At 45.6% G+C, this 23,017-nt stretch overlaps 2 protein-coding genes across 4 annotated transcripts; one reads left to right on the forward strand and one right to left on the reverse strand.

Annotated features, from left to right (window-relative positions):
* Positions 1-474: 474 nt before the first annotated feature.
* On the forward strand, positions 475-14,387 carry LOC108665626 (mucin-1). 3 transcript variants are annotated; one of them, XM_018152403.1, is made up of 7 exons: positions 917-937; positions 1,276-1,484; positions 3,910-4,288; positions 4,720-4,865; positions 5,141-5,422; positions 11,951-12,027; positions 12,473-14,387. In XM_018152403.1, the coding sequence occupies exons 1-7, from the start codon at positions 919-921 to the stop codon at positions 12,918-12,920; spliced, it is 1,560 nt and encodes a 519-aa protein (XP_018007892.1). In that variant the 5' UTR covers positions 917-918; the 3' UTR covers positions 12,921-14,387. The 3 variants fall into 3 exon arrangements, with proteins under 3 accessions (XP_047740045.1, XP_018007892.1, XP_018007891.1); XM_047884089.1 differs by lacking the exons at positions 917-937; positions 11,951-12,027; positions 12,473-14,387 and adding exons at positions 475-489; positions 7,087-8,345; XM_018152402.2 differs by lacking the exons at positions 11,951-12,027; positions 12,473-14,387 and adding an exon at positions 7,087-8,345.
* A 4,054-nt stretch (positions 14,388-18,441) lies between these two features.
* LOC108665621 (estradiol 17-beta-dehydrogenase 11) lies at positions 18,442-22,633 on the reverse strand. The gene is made up of 6 exons (XM_018152397.2): positions 22,561-22,633; positions 21,176-21,442; positions 20,737-20,861; positions 20,382-20,492; positions 19,324-19,485; positions 18,442-18,543 (listed from the first exon to the last, which is right to left on the reverse strand). Exons 2-6 carry the CDS (start codon positions 21,435-21,437, stop codon positions 18,442-18,444), a joined length of 762 nt encoding a protein of 253 aa, XP_018007886.1. The 5' UTR covers positions 21,438-21,442; positions 22,561-22,633.
* Positions 22,634-23,017: the final 384 nt, after the last annotated feature.

Below are 23,017 nucleotides of genomic sequence, written 5' to 3' on the forward strand. Positions count from 1 at the left end.
GGATGATGTTATCTTACTGCTTTTATCCTGAACGTTGCCGGGTGATGTTATCTTACTGCTTTTGTCTTGAACGTTGCCGGGTGATGTTATCTTACTGCTTTTATCTTGAACGTGGTCTTTGTGCTGCATGAATTGATCTTCATCCTGCGCATAACAGTTGGGCTGTCACATTCATCCTCGTTTACTTCCTACCCTTGTTTGATAGCCCGAACTTTTCAACTAATTTATAAGTTATATGTCATTTCTTGTACTAACGTAAGTAATTAATCTGTTGGGTTAATCATAGTTAGTTTTATTATTGGTCTTGGTGCTGCATGTGCTCGTCTAACTAACACTTATTGATATTTTTCCCGTTATTGTGCGTCGTTTTTCATGATTTGACATTTATTTTTTATGTTAAATATAAGCGTTGCTACTGACATCGCATGGACCATCACGGTCTTGTGCCCCNATGCACCAGGGTGAGTAACATGCTTAACATGCACCAGGGTGAGTAACATGCTTAACATGCACCAGGGTGAGTAACATGCTTAACATGCACCAGGGTGAGTAACATGCTTAACATGCACCAGGGTGAGTAACATGCTTAACATGCACCAGGGTGAGTAACATGCTTAACATGCACCAGGGTGAGTAACATGCTTAACATGCACCAGGGTGAGTAACATGCTTAACATGCACCAGGGTGAGTAACATGCTTAACATGCACCAGGGTGAGTAACATGCTTAACATGCACCAGGGTGAGTAACATGCTTAACATGCACCAGGGTGAGTAACATGCTTAACATGCACCAGGGTGAGTAACATGCTTAACATGCACCAGGGTGAGTAACATGCTTAACATGCACCAGGGTGAGTAACATGCTTAACATGCACCAGGGTGAGTAACATGCTTAACATGCACCAGGGTGAGTAACATGCTTAACATGCACCAGGGTGAGTAACATGTCTGGGTACATCATGTACATGTACTTATGCCGCTACTTGTACCTAGGCCGCTACGTGTACTTGGGCCGCTACGTGTGCTTGAACAAGTTTTGATAGTACGGCTCCTGATGAGCGTGGAAATGTTTCCTGAAAAACATGCATTTTGCTAAGTAACATCACTCATCACCCACATGACCGTCACTCATCACCCACATGACCGTCACTCATCACCCACATGACCATCACTCATCACCCACATGACCATCACTCATCACCCACATGACCGTCACTCATCACCCACATGAAGATCACCCACCATTCCTAATGAGCTCCCCCGCTGTGTGCAGGCATGGGGGGACTGCTGCACGACCCCGTGGTGGGGGTAGTGGGGGAGGACGGCAAGATGCCTCCCATGCAGTGCCATCCCCCCTTCAGCATGGCCTCCCTCAGCTCCGAGCTCGGCAAGATCGTGGGGAGGATCCCCGGCCTCACCTCCGACTCCCCCTACTCCTCTGGGCCCCACACCCCCGCCACTCCCGCTGGGGGACACAACCCGGTTAGTGCCTGGCATAACTCAAAAAATTATGGGTTATAATGTCCAAATGGTGATTCACTTTCTTTTGCACAGCATGAAACAGAGAGCGGACGTAGCGCCGATACTCTCTTCTACCTAGTAAAAGTGGATCAGGATGACTCACACGTGGGTGAAAAGTGCATCGCTATTTGGATAAAATCGCACTCATATTTCTCAAGTATACACATAAGACGCTCAAAGTGCCCGTACTTCAGTCATTGCACGCATTTTTACCTCCATAGTCCATACCCTATTTATTATGCCACAATAATCCTGGAACTCGCGGTATAAACATGCCTATTTATTCTGCTCTTCAACTATAAGACTTATTTTTTTCTGCTAAAATTATTAGTAATTCTAATTAAAAAAAGTAATGTAATTAAAAGTAATGAATTTCCACCAAGAAGCCCGTAACAATATCGAGTAGGAGAGTCGTTGTACATTAGAATAAAGTTCCACGTTTACTCAAGTTAGGCACGTCAATCAGTTTTCTAACAAAAGGTACAAGAAAACAATCGAATAGGACTCGAAAAGCGAAGGGCATCTAAAAGTTTTAATATAGAAAACGCCTACTGAGGCGAATATGTATAGCACATTCAAGTATTTTAACCTTAAACTTCTACCGCATTAGTTTTTAAAATAGCTTGATAATGGCTTGAATCCTAATCCTATCTCCGTTCTTAGGATAGAGGAAATTGTATATTTTTTATATACGAATCATTTTGGCGCTGCCGCATAGATTTGGCAACGCTGCGCAGATTTGGCAACGCTGCGCAGATTTGGCAACGCTGCACAGATTTGGCAACGCTGCACAGATTTGGCACTTTGCATAGATTTGGCAACGTTGCATAGACTTGGCACCGTTGCATAGACTTGGCAACGTTTCATAGACTTGGCACGTTGCATAGACTTTTCAACGCAGCATAGACTTGGCAACGCTGCGTGAATTTGGCAGCGCTGTATAGGTTATTCAACGCTGCAAGGATACAGTCTAATTATGTTTATTCCAACAAGCCGCTGTTGAGCACGAAGCTGACTGCGTGCGTGTTAGTGGCCAATATTGTCCAATGCATCCTTAGCATATGTTTGGGACATAGCAGTCCCAGGCCACGATGGATCGCCGCCTCTGATTATCGTTCATCCGCCCTCATTGGGGCCACCTGATGCACGATGCTGTTGCATGCTTCTCGCCGCTGGTAGTGTTGCAGGGGAGGTCGATCTGGGATTGTGATCTGTTTATTCCAACAAGCCGCTGTTGAGCACGAAGCTGACTGCGTGCGTGTTAGTGGCCAATATTGTCAAATGCATCCTTAGCATTGGATAATAGTTTGGGACGTAGCAGTCCCAGGCCACGATGGATCGCCGCCTCTGGTTATCGTTCATTTGCCCTCATTTGGGCCACCTGATGCACGATGCTGTTGCTTGCTTCTCGCCGCTGGTAGTGTTGCAGGGGAGGTCGATCTAAGATTGTGCCCTGGAAAACGTCCAGTCGTCTCTTGAAGGTCTCCAGGGTGAACTCCCCCTCTCTTAGATCCCTTGGTAGGGCGTTAAACAGCCTTGGCCCTGCCACGGAAAGTGATCCTTCCCGTAGGGATAGAAATCTGACTGCGGATCTGTTACGTAGGGGGGGATCCCCTTCTCTCCCCCTTCTCTCGTTGTGATATGTCTCAATACTGAAGGTTTCGCGTTCGAAGTTTGGTGCCATTCAGGTTATCATTTTCCATGTGTACAATTCCTCCGCCCAAGCAAGCCTTTCCGGACCTAACCTTATCTCACTGGCTGTAGTAAGGTGGAAAGTCGGGGTAAGTGTGTAGGTGAGCGCATGCTGGGATGTTGCCTCCATGAAAACCATACAGACTTTAGAACTGGCTGCAGACATACGACGCTATGGCTTTGGCCCGTCGCTTAAGTGGTGGTTGTTTCCAGCGCGCTGTGCGGCATCATGTCTCTGAAGCTATGTTTATTTGTGCCTTATATTTATACCGACCGTTGGCTACAAGGCTAGTTTAACCCTCTTCCGCCTGACCTGAGTAACCGAAGCAATATTGTCACAAACCTATTTCCCAAAAAGGATACGTTGCTAGTGAGCGCAAAATGACTTGTACTGATGGTTGCCGCCACGTACGACAACTTTAAAATGTTCTCTGTCGCGTCCTCAGGTTGCTACACTTAATAGTTTACGTATAATTTAAGTTGAAAGTTATGTTCCCAGAGAGTGACATGTACGACGGTAAGAGGTGCAAGAGTTCAATTTGTGGCCCACGGGTTGCGATTCTGACTGCATTTGAGACCTTGACCCTCAGATGCAGTCTTAATATAACCTATTATCTTCTTATTTCTTAAACTTGCCTACCCTGGGTGTCCTGACTACTTCCTCCCATCATCAGCTGTTACGACATGCCCACAGGTTGACGTCGTACCAGAAACCAGCAGCAGAACCGCCGCCGTCTCCGTTGGTGAAAGCCCCGCTCTTGGGGACGCATGTGCTGCTGGCGGCGACGCTACAGACTGCAATATAGTGACACCGTCAGGCGCTGATGTGGTGCCGGTAGCCTGCACGCCCAGTGAAGGCCCTGCCACAAACACCCTAGTTTCCCCAGCACATGAGGCTGCTCTCACTAGCGCCCCTGGGGCCATCAGCTCCTCCGTGTTGCCATGTGTGGCCCCGCCAGCGGCCCTTGGTACAGAGCCCCGGCGAGTGTCCAGGTTCCAGGTGACCAAAGTTAACGAGGCGTCCACGCCTGTGCTGGCGTCCCCAGCTGCGCCTCAGCCACCGTCCATCATCGGTGAGGCAAAATGTATCAATGATAATGTAAACAATCCTTCATCTTGCCTTTGTTGTGGACATCACTTCTTTTTATTCCTACTCCCCTAGCGTAAATATTCTTAACTCAGTCAGGGAATAATCATTCTCTTGTTCTGTTCACACGAGGCAATTGGTGGTCTAATTTTGTAATTTTTTCTTACCAATAACTCAGTTATTTGAAGCGCATGAATGAGATACTTAGACTTCATTTTGATTCTTATTTTCCTTGAAGAAGGTTCCATAACGTACTTTGTCAATGGAATTATAATTTTTCACTCATTTTCGTATCTGTCGCGGAAGTTATGGTAATGAATCGATCTCATTCAATTGTTTGAAGCTGGCTTATAAATAAGTTGTTCAAAATGTTAATTTCACTTGACTGTTAATAAGCTCGAGACTCATGACCTCCAGGGGGCGCCGTAGCTTCGCCTGCATCGCCTTCGTCAGCGCCGCCTGGCTGGGGTGGCGACGCCCCGAGCGTCAAACGCGGCCGCTTTGCCGTCACCAAAGTACAGGACCTGTCACCCAGCACAGCAGCTGTGCCCTCCCCCGTCACTGTGAGTACAGCAGCTGTACTGTATCACTATCAGTATTCAACAGCAGTCTCTTTATTCATTCAAATTGCCTCCTACAAAAAAATTATCCTAAATATATCATTTAGTGCTCACGTCTCTTAGCTTGTATGATATCAGAAATCTGTTCATGTCAGTTCACAAACATTGATTGTGTTATTTTGTGAGAATATCAACGCGGCGTTGATGTAGCATTTGATGTGATACAAACGAAACAGTCACATCGACAACATAAATTATTTATCTTGAATTGTCCACAGGAGATCGGCGCTCAGCGATCTCCCTTCACTCCGCAGCAGCAACCATCTGTCCCTCAATCCGCTATGGCACATCAATCCTTTATTCAAACTGCACCGCCACAAACTCCTCAACCTTCTTTACCTCTACAACAACCCCAACATCAGCCCCAATCCCAGCGACACCCCCAGCAGGCCACAGAGATGACCCGGCACAACGGTTGTCCCCCAACGCATCTCCCCCTACAAGGGCACTCGTCGGGAGGTCTTGGTCTCTCACCGTCTCCTCTGTTCACGTCAGACGACGTGAGTCGCTGTCACACTGCTCCATACTGCTACTTACTGTGTCTTTGCTGCGCCTTTGCTGCACCTTTACTGCACCTACGCTGCGCTTGTACTGCGCCTATGCAGTCTTTGACTCGATTCGCCTGTATTGAATCGGGTTGGGCGCTGAAAAATTTCTTGTCATTGTCACGTCCGCGAGTGATTCTGATTTTTGGGCACGCGATCAAACTTGAAATCTTGCCGCGGTGCTCGCTGCATAGCCATGCTCAGAGTTATGAGCAGGCTCAGAGTTATGAGCAGGCTCAGAGTTATGAGCACTCAGAGTTATGAGCTACTCTGTGGACATCATTGCAGCTCTGACGGCCTGTATTGCCAAAAGTCCTCGCTTCTCTAAAGCTTGTTAATGGCAAAGCGATATGGCCGAGTTCGTGGCGAGTGGAAGCTACAAGGAAGGCGTAAAACTATGGTTTCTCGCACGGCTATCGTCGCATGGTAGAAATTGTCCGTTGTTCTCAGCGCTTCTGGTTTAACGACCGAGCTTCCGGTTGCATTGCACCGGAAGCGCATTGTAGTTAGGTTGGCTGTGACCGAAAGTGTGTCATGTCTCAAATGATTTTCTTGGAGGCTCTCAACTATAATTAAGTAGACTCCCGTCAACGTTTCATTCCAAAATAAAAGCAATCAATTCCCAACACTTAGAAGGTTATTGTTCAAAGAAGCTTCGCTTTACATTGTGGACGCTTATTCCCCTGCATTGTTTTCGTGACCGTAAAGTGCCTAATATTGTACCCGCCTTCGCTTACCTCCTTGACGTGGAAAGTTGTCAAGATCCTCGTGCCGCCTAAATTGCTTAACACGTCTCAGTTATTACTATGATGTCATCCCTGGTATCATGGCCGCGCTTAATTCTGGTATTGTCGCCCTCACTCATCATAGCATTAATTACTCCGCAACAATCCCTGCTTCACGCTTATCGTCCATAAAGCTTCTTGACGCCCGTATGTTGCGTTTGGCTGAACATTGCTCCGTCGGGTATACCTTCGCGCCACCTTAGGGCCTCGTGGTGCCACTTTAGGGCCTCGTGGTGCCACTTTAGGGCCTCCTGAAGACCACTTTAATGCCACATGTTGGACATGTTTGTGCTGCATGCCGGTCGTGTCATGTTACCGTCGTGTTGTCAGCTGCATGCTGTAGGTGTGATCTTATCGGTACTGATTAGCCTCATGCCGGTATACAGACAAGGGAACTAGTCTCAACTACAACGTTTTGCTGGTCACCGTGAACAGGGTTGTCCAAAAGCTGACTCAGATACCTTCAAAGCACCGCGAATCACAAAAAGGATTATAAGATATCTCTAATCGTTGATAAATTACATTATTGCTACATTGAAGTCTGAATTTCAGTTGGTCACTCTTGATGAATTAGCCCCGCTTGAACCTATACTGATCCAACGAAAAGAGTAGTGATCCTGAATAACGGTTCCAGCAATGTTCGTAGTGAGATCACTTCTCTTATCCGTTTACCATCGACCATCTTATGTAGATTTCCGTTACGCTTTAAAAATTGTTATTAACTTTGTTGCTCCATTCCATTTGTTTACGCTTTAGTTTCTTGGTCAGGCGTTAGTTAACATTTCTGTTTCATTAAATTATTTTATTTTGTTTTGCATTAATTTCAATGAGCAGCTTGGGCAACCTATGACTCAAGAGGCCGTCTCTTCCCCTCACGCCCGTTGGCGAGTCCCTTTGAATGACCCACGCCGCAAGTACTTCTCCCCCAACCGTCGCTTCTGTAGCAAAGATGAAGATGAGGACTCCGGCGACGAGGCAAGTGACGAGGAAGAGCCCTTCACTTCGAATGCCCTGCCCGTCAGTGCCCGTCTACATCGCTCTCGTCTACAGTCCAAAAGGCTGCTGATGCACCACCCTAGCTACTTCACTGCCCACGACGAAGGACGAAGTCGTTCTAAGCCTCGAATTCAAAAGACCAGAAACTTTGAGCTGAGCTCCAGCGTTGAAGACTCCACGTCGGTCGCTGGTAACACACGCAAGATCGTCCCCCAAAAAACGCAACCTCTCGCGGTTCCAAATTTTCAGTACCAGAATATGAACTTTTCTCGCGTTGACCCCGCGGAGTCGTTATTGAGTCCTCCACCTCAGCTGTGGCGCGCCAAGAGCCTTGTTTGTATGAGGGATGCCAGCACCGCAAGCCCGCCCCTCGCATCCTCCTTTACAGGACAAGGGCCACCGACGCCTCCTCCTAGACGCCGCAGGAACCTTTTGAGGAACTCGATGAGCGTGCAGAATGTTCACTCACACGTGGAGGCCTCATCTCCTCTGGATCATCATGTTAAACTCAGTCCTGCTCACCGGAGGCTTGTTTACGATGACACTCCCTCTTTGGGGAGTGGTTCCCCGCTGTTGGATGTACAGGGCCACCTGGGTGCAAACTATCACACCGTGCACGCTAGTCCCTTCTCAGTATTCGGGACCTCTCCGCCCCCGCGACCACCTTCACCCAAGTATCTACGACCGGCTCTTGACTCGATGTATCACACAATTCAAAGTGCAGGCAGCTTCTCTGAGTACGATCGATCATCACGTCTCGGACGGACCACATCCCATGGCAGCTTGCGTGGCCCTGCCCTCGCCCACTGGTCCAATAAACACAGCTTGGATTGCTCTGATAGCTCTGGCAGCATCAACGATAATCTTGACGCGATGTCCCGGCAGACACAGTCACGTCCACATGCTTCACCCCGGACAAGACATCCTCACTCGGGGCTGCCTGACAAGAACATCCCCGACTGCACTTTACTCGAGCATTTTCTCCTGCCGCCAGTCCCCGACCCTCGGAGCGCTGCGCTACGCCCCTTAGCCCCCCGGTGATATCGGTGCATGATGCCGCACGCCCCCGCGTTGACTCCAATCCAATGGGACATCATCATCACTACTCTGGTTGTGGTTACCCGCACTGCGGTAACCAATGTGTTGGCAACCAGCGGTGCCGTAACCCACGTTGCGGTTGTCACTTGGATTACCACTTCGTGGCCAGCAGCGTCAGCCCCTCACAGCACCAATGTTCAGTAGGTGTTCTCTATATGGAACACTACTATGTTGGGTCTCCCTGTTCTTCGGTATCGGACGGTGCTGCTCGCTCTCGTTCATGCTCACCCTTCATCCCCATCGCCGCCCCCACTGAGCCCCAGGTTGCCTGCTCAAGCCCCAGACGCTGGCACGAGACTGTAAGATGCAAACAAGCCAAGACCGCTTCATCATGCCATGATTTCTTACATGATGCCATGATTCCCATGATGATTCTTTCATGATACCGTGATTCCCTTGATGATTCTTTCATGAAGCCCAGATTCCTTTGATGCCAATTTCATTATACCGTGATTCCTTTGACGATTCTTTCATGATACCGTGATTCCCTTGATGCTACTTTCATGATACCGTTATTCCCTTGATGATTCTTTTGTGATGCCCTGATTCCCTACATGATTTGTCAAGATGCTCTGGTTCCCTACATGATCTGTCAAGATGCCGTGGTTCCCTACATGATTTGTTATGATGCCCAGATTCCTACATGACTTGTCATGATGCCCTAATTCCCTTGATCGCTAAATATTATCATCATTGACGCCTCCATTCCTCCGATTCATGCTTGTTCAAACTGCTCACTCCTGCTCTCTATACTCGCACGTTGTTGCATTTAGTGTTACTCCTGCACCAGCCTTGTAGCCTTGCTTTGAGTGTGAATAAAATATCGATTTCGTGCTCGGCTAGACATTTTGTGATTTAAAAGTACTTCCTGTACGCCATGTTGTGCTGTAAAAGTGCTACCTATATGGTTTAATTTGAAGTTTTTGCGACGACCATCTAACCTGCACGGCTTTCTCTGTGTGCCTTCTTGTGTATGCACTCAATCTCTCCTTTGCCCCTTTGACTGAATTATTCAGCAGTGCGGTGGCAGCACTCCGCTGCCCCTTTGACTGAATTATTTAACTAGTAATGGTTTAACTCCTCTACCTAATTGAACATTATTCAATCATAATTTTATATGTAATTCGATGTTGATGCACGGAACTTGACTCAGCGTGTACCCAGATAGCTGTTGCTCTTGAGTGACTACATTGCTTCCGCTTGCCTTGCTTGAGTTTGTGGGCGCTAACTCAATTGCTGATATCAGCTATATTTATATGTATATTTATGTAGATATATATAAATAGGCATACAGATCAATGCTTAAATACTCTGCGTCGGGGGGGGGGGAGCTGGGACTATAAGCGCGGTAAGGAAACGCGTGCCAAATCGCCATACTGTAATAAAACGTGTACATAACGTGTGATAGCATGCTTAAGCGTGTCTTGACTCGCTTAGACCTGTCTTGACATGCTTAAACGTGTCTTGACAGGCTTAGACCTGTCTTGACATGCTTAAACGTGTTTTGACATGCTTAAACGCCTCTTGACATAAATAAACGTTTCTTGACATGCTTAGACGTGTATTGACAGGTTTAGGCATGTCTCGACATGTTAGACGTGTCTCGACATGCTCTGACGTGTCTTGGCATACCTAGACTTGTTTTGGCATACCTAGACGTGTTTTGATATGCTTAGACGTGTCTTAACATGATTAGACGTGTCTTAGCATGCTTGAACATGTCCATCAGCGTGGGCACGCTGATGGAACAGCGTGCCCACGTTACAAAACGCAGGTTGTGGCGTCATGCTGCTCAACATTCCTTGGTACGTCATGCCTAAACTCGATTACTGTGGCATGACCTCAGCTCGAGGAATGCCACACGCCTACGCCTCGTCTGACCATTCCTTAGCCGAGCTCATGCATGGGGGAGTGTTCCTTGGGTGCTTTAGATTGCTGCTCTTCTTACTGCCTTTCAATATCCTCTTTCGTACACAATTTCAGTCTATCTCTGCATCTGTTGATATGCTTCAACTCCCAGGGCTAGGAACCAGGATATTCTAGTAACCAGGATATGCTAGTAACCAGGGGCCATACTTTCAAAACACGCTAAGTGAACGTAAGTACTTACGCTCTGTTTTCTTGTCTATGATTGGTGGATTTGTCTTGAAAGGCCGTCAATGATTGGCTGATGAACTAACGATCTCTTAATTTTTTTTGAAAGTATAGGCCCTGGATATGCTAGTAACCAGGTTGATGCGGTACCGTTTTCTTGTTAAGCGAAGGTAGCTGCAGTACTAAAGTGGACCGACTGATAGAAGTGGTGGACTCGCTTCCTGTCTTGAACACAGTAGCTACCTGGTATTAGTCAGTTATTCGTATGAGTATGACAATAAATCATTAAGCACGCACTGTAAATTATTCAGTACAATTGAATTACAATTTAAGTTTTTTGAGGTTGAATCAAGAAATAGCTTTAGTGATTGATGATGGCGCTGCCGTTCAGTCTCATGAAGGATCAGAAGTGCTGAGATTAATTACAATGTTATGTTGTATAAAACATGGGAATCGTGCATCGAAAGTCCCCAGTTACTGCCATGAGACAGTGTATATGTGGAAAGAAATACAGTATTATAGGTCTACAGTACATATGTGGGTATTAGTCACACACAATGATAGGAACGCTGGGGAAGGCCTCTTGAGGCTCCTTTGTGGATTGTCTGCCTGGGGGATGAAGGGATGAATCGGAGTAGGTATGGGGAGTAGTGTGGGAGGTATAGGGGTCTTTGGGTGTAGTGTGTGAGGTGTAGGGGTCATGGGGTGTAGTATGTGAGGTACAGAGGTATGGTGTGTAGTGTTTTACTTGTCGCTCACAGCATTTAAGGCTCGCTTAAATCTATGGAGTAATTTGCTTGCTTATTAGCACATTTTATTCTAAATTATCTTTCATCATTAATTATTAACGCGTATTCTCTGCACTGCTTCTAATCCATAATTTCGTATTTTTTCTTTCACACAGTTGTTTGTATTAAAATACTGATTATTACATTGCTTCGGCTAAGCGACTAACTGATAATAATGATAAAAATTACCGCAAGATTTTACGTTTTTAGGTCGAACGTCGTGCGCTCCGCTCTGACGGGATGGTAATTACGTTCGTATAATGAACATAGTACACTCATTACTACGACATGTAATACATAGTACATGGACATATACTAGTACATGTCCTACGTGACATGAACATTTATTACACATAACCTCTGCGGCTAGGACATTTATTACTCATAACCTTTTGGGCTAGTACATTAATTACTCATCACTCCTCATCACAATATCACCACTCAAAGATTGCGAGTCACCATTTTTTAAGGTAATTGTGTCTTTAATTCGGAAACCAATGCATCACCAACGCTCAATTACCCTTCACCAATATGATATCTACCAATCATTCTCCTTGATATAATCATCACCCGCGCTATATAACCATCACCCGCGCTATAACTATCACCCGCGCTATAACCATCACCCGCGCTATATAACCAACATCCGCGCTATATAACCAATATAACCATCACCCGCGCTATATAACCATCACCCGCGCTATAACCCCCTACACCCGCAGGACCTACGGGAGGGGGACGCGGGCGGCAGGAGTTCAGACGACAACTCAGACAAGGAACTCGAGTCCCTCAGGCGACGGTGAGACGCGCGTAGCACGGTACCGTGTGTACCGTGTGCCTGTACCGCGTGTACCGTGTGCCTGTACCGTGTGCCTGTAGTGTTGTGTACCGTGTGCCTGTAGTGTCGTGTACCGTGTGCCTGTAGTATTGTATACCATGTAATCATAGTATTATACATCATCCACCGATTGTATACTTTATCAACTTTTGAAATATTAATTAGTAATATGAGTGTGTGTATCATGACACGATAAGTTGGAGTGAACTGAATAACATCAACTGAGAACTTGACTCGATAAGTTGAAGTGAACTTAACTGAATAACTCCAACTGAGATCTTGACTCGATAAGTTGAAGTGAACTGAATAATATCAACTGAGAACTTGGCTCCATAAGTTGAAGTGAACTGAATGATATCAACTGAGAACTTGCCTCAGTAAATTAAATGAATGTTGTGTATTGCAGGCAGCAGCAGGAGCGGCAGGAGCTGGAGCGGCGACACGAACGCGAGTTGCTCGAGATGGCGTCCAAGAAGTCGTCCCGGTCACACCACCGTCCCCATACCCTCGTCTTGGGGACTCCTCCCTCTCTGTCCACATCCCTGCAGACCTTCCCCTGCATGGGGGGAGGGGCTGAGTACCATCATCCCCACAATGGGGAGGTACGGCACATGGGATATGGGCTGCCACCTCTTGACAGTTCGGTGCCCATGGTTCCCGACGCGGGGGATATGGAGGGGAATTATACAACCCTGCCCGTCGTTGGGGGAGGTTACTCCACTAGTGGAGGATACCTGATGCCAGGAGTACCGCCCCCACGGCCCGCAAGTCCCTATCCTCCTGGGGGGGCGGCGTGGGAGGGGCCGCTGGAGGGGCGAGGGCTGACTTCGTCCCCCCGCCCCCCTCAGTCCTAATGTCGTCCTTGCCTCACCTGGCCTCTGTGGGGCCTCTTATTATTATCTGTGGGTCCTCTTGTTAAAATCTGAACTGACGTTGGTGACGTCATCTGCTGTGGTGACGTCACCTGTTGCGGTGACGTCACCTGTTGCGGTGACGTCATGTGTCGATGATGGTGTCAGCCCATCTCATGTCATCTATCATGTGTCAGCTGTGTCATGTGTCAGCTGTGTCATGTGTCAGCTGTGTCATGTGTCAGCTGTGATGCCGTGTATCACATTCCAGTCTTTGCCTCATAACGCCGCTGCATCTCTACGCGCGTTAGCGCATTCATACCTAGAAAAATGATTGGCTCGTATGTCCCAAAAAGAACAAACTTTCCTACCCACAGCACCAGCACAAAGCTCTTTTGTCATGGACCCACACAAGAGCGCCATGTGCGCCGACCATGGATGGTTCTTGGTCGACGTAGCGGGTCAGGATGATATTAAGTCAATAAGTGCGTCCTTTTTTGGAGAAGGTCCCATTCATTTATCTGAGTGTAAGCTTTGCTATATTGCCGCGCTGGGCAGCGGCAGATGTAAATATGTACTTAGAAACCTTCGTGTAAGGGATGGGGGGGGAGTAGTTGTCAGACTCTTGTCTTATCCTGGCTTTTATTACTCGCTGGGGCTTTGTGGGGTTCATGGGGAAAGCTTGAGTTCCCAAATTTTAGTGTCTGAAGCCCAATTTAAGAGTGTGACCGCATGTGGTCTCTGTGTGTGGCATTGGATATGCAGGTATGATGCCCATAAAGATGTGGATGCGCACATGGAGGACGTGAACACTTGCCAACACATTCATTAAGTGAACACTATAGGTACACATTCAGAGCACACGTGCTGCGCGAACATTTTAGGAACCCTGGGCACGCCACAAACGACTGAGTCACTCATTCTTATTAAGAACCGTCACAGTTTGTGTTGTGCCATGAACAGGAAGCACGAACAAAAAAATGGGAAGCACGAACTCCCTAAAGCTGCCACTAACACATGTAGACAACGACCACACATCAAAATTAACGATCAGACAGCATAATTAACGATTAGATATCAGCAAATTAACGATCAGACATCATTTTACAATCAGACATCATAATTAACGATTAGATATCACTTGACGATCAGACATCACTTAACGATCAAACATCATAATTAACGCTCAGACATCGGTTAACAATTAGACATCACTTAACGATCGGACATCACCATTCACTAATACTCTGTACCACTCCACGACGGAGAGATCGTGTCGGTCGTAAAGGCTGTGAGGAATAGTGTTAGGGGCGCCGCCTTCCTTCCTGTACATTGTCTTAAAATATTAGCGCTGCTTCATTGTCTTATTTCTGTAAATTATCTTACAATAACTGCGGTGCCTCATTGTCTTATTGTCTGATTTTTGACGAGCCTTTTTATGGTACACTTTTTATGGATTCAGCTGGATGCTTAGCTGGATGCTTGTCTCCTGTGGATCCAGCTGGATGCTTGACTCCTGTGAATCCAGCGCATGGTGGACGCCTTTGGACGATCTGAAAGACAAAGTCCCGCGCTTGCGCTAGTCTGGTACTCTGGTTCTGCGCTCACGTGGCTTTGTTCGTCACGTTCGCTGCGTCCCGAATGCCGCTCGCTGTTTTTATTTTCTTTCACATTCATTTACTGAGTCAACTTTTTCGTACTTGTAAAGTTGTGTTTGCATTTTAGAGAATAATTTACAGTCCGTGTCCAATTCGCGTGTCGGTTTTGGGCTTTGCGGCAGTTCATTGTTCACATAAGATTAGTCGAGATGCTTCCTTCTGCTTAAGCGTTGCTTGAGTTGTGCGTTAAATACGTTAATTTACTGCCCTCAATGTGCAGAACCGCACGAGTCCTCTTCACAAGTCTCCATAAACTCTCGCCAATTGCAATTTAAGGGACAGAAGTTCGTAGCATTTTTACTATTTTGAATTTTAAAGAGAATAAATCGTATTATTTTCTCACGAGTTTATAATTGCGAGCACAAACAAGTTGTACTATAAAAGTCCCATCGATGACTCGGCCGCTGGACTCGTTTTTTAACTTAGTCTGCCCTTGGAGGCTCATTTTGCTCGCATCGTCCCTATATTTCGTTACATTTGCTATGCTTCTGTTGCACAAAGCATTTATTGCTCATATATACTTAACGTTAGTCGGTGTAGAAAATCGATCGAGTTCTTTCTACTTAATCGTGTAACTTGTTAATAAAGACATTAGACGATCATCGTAAGTCAGAGTAATATAAAGGTTAGTGGTAACACTAGTGCTATGATGATGGTGTGGTGAACAGGTTGTGGTGGTGGCGAGGTTGTTTCCGAGCTTTTCCATGTGCATATTTTCCTTGTGAAATGTTAAAGAATGTGTTCGCGAACAGCAAGATTTTTCTGCAGGAAAACCTACTGGGATATCATACGCCCAATATCCTTCTCTGAATTTGTTTTGTATTAATTCGAAGCATGGTTATCATTTGAAATTTGTTAGTGTATCTGTGAATGGTACTTGGGGCTGCGTTCTCATTGTCCTACCATGACTATCGGTCATCCCTTCTGTAGGAGTAACAACGTAATACCTAAACAGGATTTGCGGATGGTGAAGGGGATAGCTGATGGTGAAATGTAGCTTGCTGTGTGGTGAAGTGTTTTTGTTGGGTGGGGACGCTGGTGATTGAAGTTGAGGATGACAATTCCCAGTATCATTTGTGAGAGAAAACTGCTTTGAGGTCTTCGTGTAAGGGTACGCACACAGTGAAAGCAGGTTTTCCCGCGCGGGCAACCTGCTCCAACCTGCCACAAGAATGAACATAGGATAATAATGTAAGTGTTCACAGTGAAAACCTGTGCAAATAGGCTTCTGTGTTCTATGGTTTCATGCGCCAGCCTGAGCAGGTAACCAGCACGCTGGCAACCTGCTTTCACTGTGTGCGTACCCTAATGCTGGAACGTGTTAATGCGTTAACCTCACGCGTCTTGATCGTCATCCCCACAATAGCCCCGGGATGTGGGGAACAGCGATGTCATCGCTTCTGCATTTGATAAACGCCAAGCTAGAAGTTTTACTAAGTCAGTCTTTATATCTCACGTAGTATTTCGGTGAATGGTTTACTTGCTTTGCTTTTGTTTACTCAAGTAAATTGAACAAGTAATGTTGAGCTCATCGGAGTCTTCAATAAATACAAAATGAGAAACTCGTTATGAACTTTCATTTTCCTCTACTCTTCAAAATTCGTTTATGGTACTAGGAACCATCACACGTTTATCACTTACAAATTTTTATCGGTATCGCGCAACTCCAGAAGGAAGTCAAAAACATAATTCTTTCCTTATATTTTACTCGCAAATCAACGTCAACTTTTTCCGGATTGCATACGTAAAACTGTACAGACATTCGGTACGATTGAAACCTTATACAATTATGCAAGGTTACGAGGGTTGAGAGGGAATTGAAAGGCTACAGATGAACACAATATACATTGTATTCTCAAACTTTTTAAGGACCTAATTTATTTAACTGAAGCAGGCGTGAAAGGAAAGCAACATTGCCATTCACAGATAAAAAATGGATCAGTGATGCACTTCTGAATCAATCATTTCCTGCGAAGAGAAGACTATCTGGCGGCTGTAGAGACTTGCGGCAATTACAATTAAGAGCGAAATGTGTGATGAAACATCTTTCACATAGCAATGGTAATACGAAACTATCACTGGTGTTGGTTGTCATTAACATTAGTGGCTGCCATTAACCAAAGGCACGTCACTAGTGGCTGCCATTAACTAACGGCACGCCACTAGCGGCTGCCATTAACCAAAGGCACGAATTTTCTTCTTCAGCGCAGCACTGTGCCGCGCAGGCCGAATGATACGTCAAGTCGACGCTAATAAGTGGCGTGGTCGACCGTGTCAGACGCGGCCGACAGGTCGAGTACCGGTTATGACTCTTCCCATGATCGTATCCAGCGAACGCTGGATACGATCATAGATGGAACGCTGGAACGATCTCTCTTTCAGATCGAAGAAGGTCGACATAATTGCGCCGCGCATCTCGCCATGTGGAGGCCACAGCTGGAGCAGTCGTCTTTTCGCCCGGTAGACAGCCCGCTGGAGCAGTCGAACCCCTCGCTTCGAGACCCGACATTCATCGTCGAACTATGGGTCGAAGACTCGCTGTAGCGACCCGAACTGGGCGTGCAGGAATGAGGTCGTCGAGTGCACAGGTCAACTCGGTGTTATAGAGTTGCAATAGTTCGTTGACTGATGGCGCCAACCATGAGTCAGGCCGATATAGTCGGGACGACTGCAGTTTCTCGCACAAGACATCGCCGTCGAGACAGCGCCACGGACGACAAGTAACGGTTTTGTACGCTGGCAGCCCAGCGCACACACGACACCGTCTACTAGCTGAAGAAGTCGATGGTTGGATATTGTGATTTCGATGATGTCGGCTGGCAAAAGTTGAAGGTCAACACGCATAATGACAACGTCTAGCAGTCTGCCTGTGTCGTGCGTTGGCAAGGTCACGTGATAAACAATGCCGAAGGGTCGTCAACGACGATCCTAACATCAGTTGTTAGGATCGCCGACGCGATCCAGTCGAAATCACCGGTGATAAGGACATGATTGGTGAGAGTTCCTAATGTGCTGAAAACGTCGCTTAATTAAACGAAAAACTAACGCGCCACAGCAACCGACCCGGGACGATAGATGATGACAGCAACGCACGTTAACGAGGCGCAGGCTACCCTAGCACACAGCAACTCAAAGGTCGGGCGCCGATGTCAAGCATGGTGAGGTCCCTGCTGGCGTCGTTCGCTACTGCGTCGTAATCCGTCGCTAGGGCGTTAGGCCAGCAGGAGTCTTAGAATTTCAAACAAGAACCAACACCAGGGGCCACGGCTATAGACTAAAAAAAATATAACTCAGTACTCACTGCAGTGAATGACAGAGAGCGCATTTTCTCGTCGATTTTTTCGACTTCAATAGCGCCTTTTTCCATAAATGAGAAAATGCGCTAAAAACTGCGTTGTAACACATCAATGCGACGACATTTCTTCTTGCTTCCAGTCACCGACATATAGAACAGCCTCCCTGATATAGCATCGTTGATGCTCCGAGTATGAACATCTTCAAGAACAGACTAGACGAAGCTATGCAGGAACATATGTTCAGTCTTGAAATGCCTAGCACCTTATAGGCCTTGCAATAGGCCCAGCAGCTATCTTAATCAATCGTCGGTTATGGATATATCGGGTTTAGAAGGCCGGATCCTTTGTGGAATCAAGTAAGAAAAAGTACAAAAATCGGCGAAAGGCCATGGGCCCATTTCTTCAGTGCCCACACTTCTATTCTATTCTATGACCAGCTGTTATTCTATTATGAGCTAAACCAAGCGTATCTAATTCACTTACCGAAGCATAAAGCGCCATCACAATTTATCTACACCATATATTTCACGTAAATAAATTATTACAATAAATAAATTATGTGAATGAGAGCTATGTACGGGGTACCCACCTGGACGCGATGCCCGAGAACATGCCCGTGTCGACGTAGTACGGGCACACGAGCGTCGTGAGGACTCCTGTGTGACCGTTCACCTGCGCCAACAACACAATTAAAAATGGCTTCCAAAACAAACTACTTTATCATCATATGGCAATTTATATGTTCAACGTCAGCGTATACAGATTTAAAGCAGAACTAATACAAACAAAACATGACACCATCGTTAACTTGTACACAGTAAAAAAATTAATTTACTGAACCAAATTCGAATAGATAATATGAAAAACCATGCACCCAACGTTAGCTTTACACAATTAGTTTAAATAAAACGCATTAATGATATATCCTATAACGATATTTGGCATTTTTATCGAAGGCTGTTTTACTATGCAAAATAAAATTCGTTCTAATGCAACAAAGAACTATATATAAATTAATGGTATGAACTGACAGAAGAATTATATATTTCCCCATACATACTACACTAATAAAATTAATGCTTTACAGTATCCGAAGGCTGACACACTTTGCTGCACGAAGTCCTGATACGCCCTTTCATCGGGCCAAACTTTTTATTGAGTGACCCACAGGAGGCAAAAGAAAAGTGCCTCGATATTTGGACAACGTCTCCCTCATTCCTCTGAGTGACGTGATGTACACTCATCACCCTGAGGAGTACGTCACTCATGTACCTCTCACCCTGAGCTCCATGGTACACCTCTCACCCTGAGCTCCATGGTACACCCCTCACCCTGAGCTCCATGGTACCCTCCTCACCCTTAGCTCCATGGTACACTCACCCTGAGCTCCATGGTACACTCACCCTGAGCTCCATGGTACACCCCTCACCCTGAGCTCCATGGTACACTCACCCTGAGCTCCATGGTGAGCGCTTCATTATAACCGACGGCAGCGAACTTGCTGGCGCAGTAGTCGGTCATGCGGTTGACCGCTGTGTAGCCGCCCATGGACGACATCGTCACCACGTGACCAGAATTTATCTTCAGCATCTCCGGCAGGAAGGCTTTCGTCGTCTGCGGTCACAAAAGTTAAATATATGGACTTATAAATCAAATAATATAAATAATTTAACATTTCGATCGTTTAATAAATCGTGTATTACTATTAATATTATCGTATTATATTATAACAATATAAAAAACTTGGAAGAATATGAAATCTACGAGTTCTTCTCATGCAAAATAATAAAATGATGTCTTCTCAAGGGACAACTGAAATAAAAACGAAGACCATTGCTAAACTTCTCCTTTATCATCTCCAGCAGGAAACTTTTGGTCGTTGGGGCATCGTAAGTTAACTCTAAATCTATGATTTGATAAATTGTATTTATTGGGATAAATTTCACAATGGAGAGCTGTAAATCATAGAAGATGAGGTCGCAGGCAACAATAACTGAAATAATTGAGGAAAAACTAGATGAAGAGATTATAAATGTAATAAATAAACATCCTAAATAAAATAATAAATAGCTAAATTGTTCCGTTTTAAGTGCTGGGAGATCTACACGCAACAGAAGTTTCGATTCCTTTGACCTTTTCTCAAAGAAAATATTTCATAAAATAATCTTTTTTAGCCACTCAAAAATTCCAGCAGAAAAATATGACCCTCTCAGAATTAGAGAAACAGTTTAGTTTTGCGCAAAAAAAGTATGAATAGACAAAAAAAATATTCCTCAACAACGGCAACAAATTGAATTGAAGAATTTCAGTTCATATGAACATTTCAAAATAATAATATATCTTTTACAGAATATATATCTTTTCTTTTATATCTTTTACAAGAATATATATATCAGATTTCAGGATAAAGCACATGAATAGTAGCTTATCAGTAACTGAGATATCATAAACGTTAATGCTGTCAACACAAAGTCAACTTTACGTTGAAAACATCGTCATGACACACGCACATAGAAGTGACTGATGATGTTCACGTTGAATGTGTTGACAATTTCATCGTCGTTGGAGTCGAGAATATTTTTGCCGTAAGCAACGCCTGCATTGTTGACGAGGATGTCCACCTGATTGTATACAATATTATACATTAGTTATGAATAAGAATTATCCAGCAAATATAATAGGATTGTGTGCAACTAAAACTTAAAGAACAAAGGCGCGTCAATGTAGTGCTGACGAATGGTGTATAAATGAGATGATTGTATTAAAAATAATANAACGCCTTGCTATAAAGTTTGTGAAACAATAGAATAATTACAAACGGCCACTTAAAAATGCGTCTACTCGGTAGACTAGCACTCTACTTACCATGCCGAACTGGGACTTGATTTTGCCGGCTGTGGAGTAGACTGCCTCGCGGTCTGTCACGTCTACTCGGTAGACAAAACAACTACCGCCAGTAGACTCTACTTTGTCCTTAGTCTCCTCCAAGGCTGAGTGCAGACAATATATTTTTTTAAGTAGGCGATCAGTGCATCTGTCTTAACACTTCAGTGTGTTTTATAAAAAATGCACCTCTGAAGAAATTCACCACTTTACCTAACAATTTTGCATGGATTGTCCTATATATACATGGAAAATATACGCATATATCCTTAAAATAATGTATACGATAATACATATGCTAAATATAATGGTACACGGTTATATATGGCAGTGTTTAGTCTTTAATGATAATAAAAGGTGATATGAATATCATAATATTTGCTTGTATACATAAACAATCCTTCAAAAAAATTTCCCTCACCTCTCAAGTTGCGGCCCCATACGAGGACGGTGGCCCCAGCGGCGGCGAACCTCAGGGCAAGCTCCCTCCCCAGGCCACTCCCACCCCCCGTGATGAGGACGATATGTCCCCTCACATCCCTCCTCCTGAAGCGTCTGGGGGTGAGGGTGCGTATGAGGGCCTCCAGCGCGTACACCCCCGTCAGGGGCAGCGCCCCCAGCATCTTCAGCAGCGTCAGCGTCAGCCCCGCCACGCCCCCGGCCACGCCTGCGTCGCGCTTCATAGTGTCTGCGGGGAAAATTAGGACTTAAGTAGGAATGGCAATATGAATGAAATGACGGCATAGGAAGTATAGAGGTATAATAGTATAGCAATAATCGATAATAGTGTAATGATACACGCGCATTTTCTTCTCGAAGTTAAAGGGCTAATGTATATTTGGCGCGTCAGGGACCGCGTCTGCGCGACGCTCGTCACGTCCACCGCGTTTTTTTTTTTTTTTGTGGGCCACTGGCGCGCGTTCTTGAGAATTACGTACGCGCGATGAATGCTTGGCTAACGGTTCTCTTGTTGACCATCACGAACAGGGGAGGGAACGATCACCATCACGAACAGGGGAGGTAACGATCACCATCACGAACAGGGGAGGCAACGATCACCATCACGAACAGGGGAGGTAACGATCACCATCAAGAACAGAGGAGGGAACGATCACCATCAAGAACAGGGGAGGCAACGATCACCATCACGAACAGGGAAGGGAACGATCACCATCACGGAAATGGTAAATATCGTACAGAATTACTCATCGATGTGCTGAGGACTTGTTTAATTTATTTACGTGACATAAGCACAAGCTGCTGGCGTTTAAAGGGTAACCAAGATGGCAACTCACGTTTTCTTTCGTTTGTAGTACACACACTGGCTAGAAGTTATCAACAAAATCATACAATTTTTGAAAATTTTACGGATGTGAAATCCACTACCGGGACGATAAGTAACGCTGAATCAGCCCTACTTAACAGCGTGGGAGGTGGTTTGGGTTAGGTGGATGTCCTACACGGTTTCTGGAAATCAAAATCCAAATTAAGCTATGAAATAATTAAATCCCCTAATGAGGTACAACTTTGAAGCACTTAATTTGTCCAGTTTCTACATAAATTGTATTAATAAGAAAAATAATGAGGAAGCAAGAATGGTTTCGTTTTATCTATAACTTTCGGTTTTATCTATAACTTTCGGGAGTCACTTTTGAGGAAGAGGAAAAGGATCCAAGACAGAAGCACCTCAGACAGCTTCATCTCTTTTCCCATTCGGTTCCCGTAGTATCTTAAATAAATAAAAATACCCTAGACGCTTAGCGCGTGGTACTCACACCGGCTCAGCTTCCTTAGGAGAGGACCCACCTGTCCTGAGGTGTGTGTCTCACCGCCGCACTGCAGACACTGAGAACTAACTACAGGGGCACCGGGCACAGTGGCTGCGGTGGTTGCAGTGGATGCAGTGGCACGTGGATGCAGTGGCACGTGGTTGCGTTACCACCCTCGTAGGAGTATATACGGTGCCATTGCTGCAGAGGCACATAGCGTTCCAACAATGTGCTCGCTGAGACTACTATCTGCGTGTTGGGGGGATAGTAACTTATGCTTATAAGAGAACTTATGATGACGCGAGAACTTACGATGACGCGAGAACTTACGATGACGCGAGAACTTACGATGACGAGAGAACTTACGATGACGCGAGAACTTACGATGACGCGAGAACTTACGATGACGCGAGAACTTACGATGACGCGAGAACTTACGATGACGCGAGAACTTACGATGACGCGAGAACTTACGATGACGCGAGAACTTACGA

This window comes from Hyalella azteca, unplaced genomic scaffold (assembly GCF_000764305.2).
Source record: "Hyalella azteca isolate HAZT.00-mixed unplaced genomic scaffold, Hazt_2.0.2 contig14588, whole genome shotgun sequence".
Lineage (NCBI taxonomy): Eukaryota > Metazoa > Arthropoda > Malacostraca > Amphipoda > Hyalellidae > Hyalella > Hyalella azteca.

Excerpts from the sequence above, each read along its gene's own strand:
- LOC108665621 (XM_018152397.2), bottom strand. The coding sequence starts at position 21,437 with ATGAAGCGCGACGCAGGCGTGGCCGGGGGCGTGGCGGGGCTGACGCTG. Across the intron at positions 20,862-21,175 it reads ATGGGGCCGCAACTTGAGAG|CCTTGGAGGAGACTAAGGAC; the intron begins GTGAGGGAAATT and ends GTCTGCACTCAG. Across the intron at positions 19,486-20,381 it reads ACATCATCAGTCACTTCTAT|ACGACGAAAGCCTTCCTGCC; the intron begins GTGCGTGTGTCA and ends TTGTGACCGCAG.
- LOC108665626 (XM_018152402.2), top strand. Across the intron at positions 1,485-3,909 it reads CCGCTGGGGGACACAACCCG|GTTGACGTCGTACCAGAAAC; the intron begins GTTAGTGCCTGG and ends ACATGCCCACAG. Across the intron at positions 4,289-4,719 it reads TCAGCCACCGTCCATCATCG|GGGGCGCCGTAGCTTCGCCT; the intron begins GTGAGGCAAAAT and ends CATGACCTCCAG.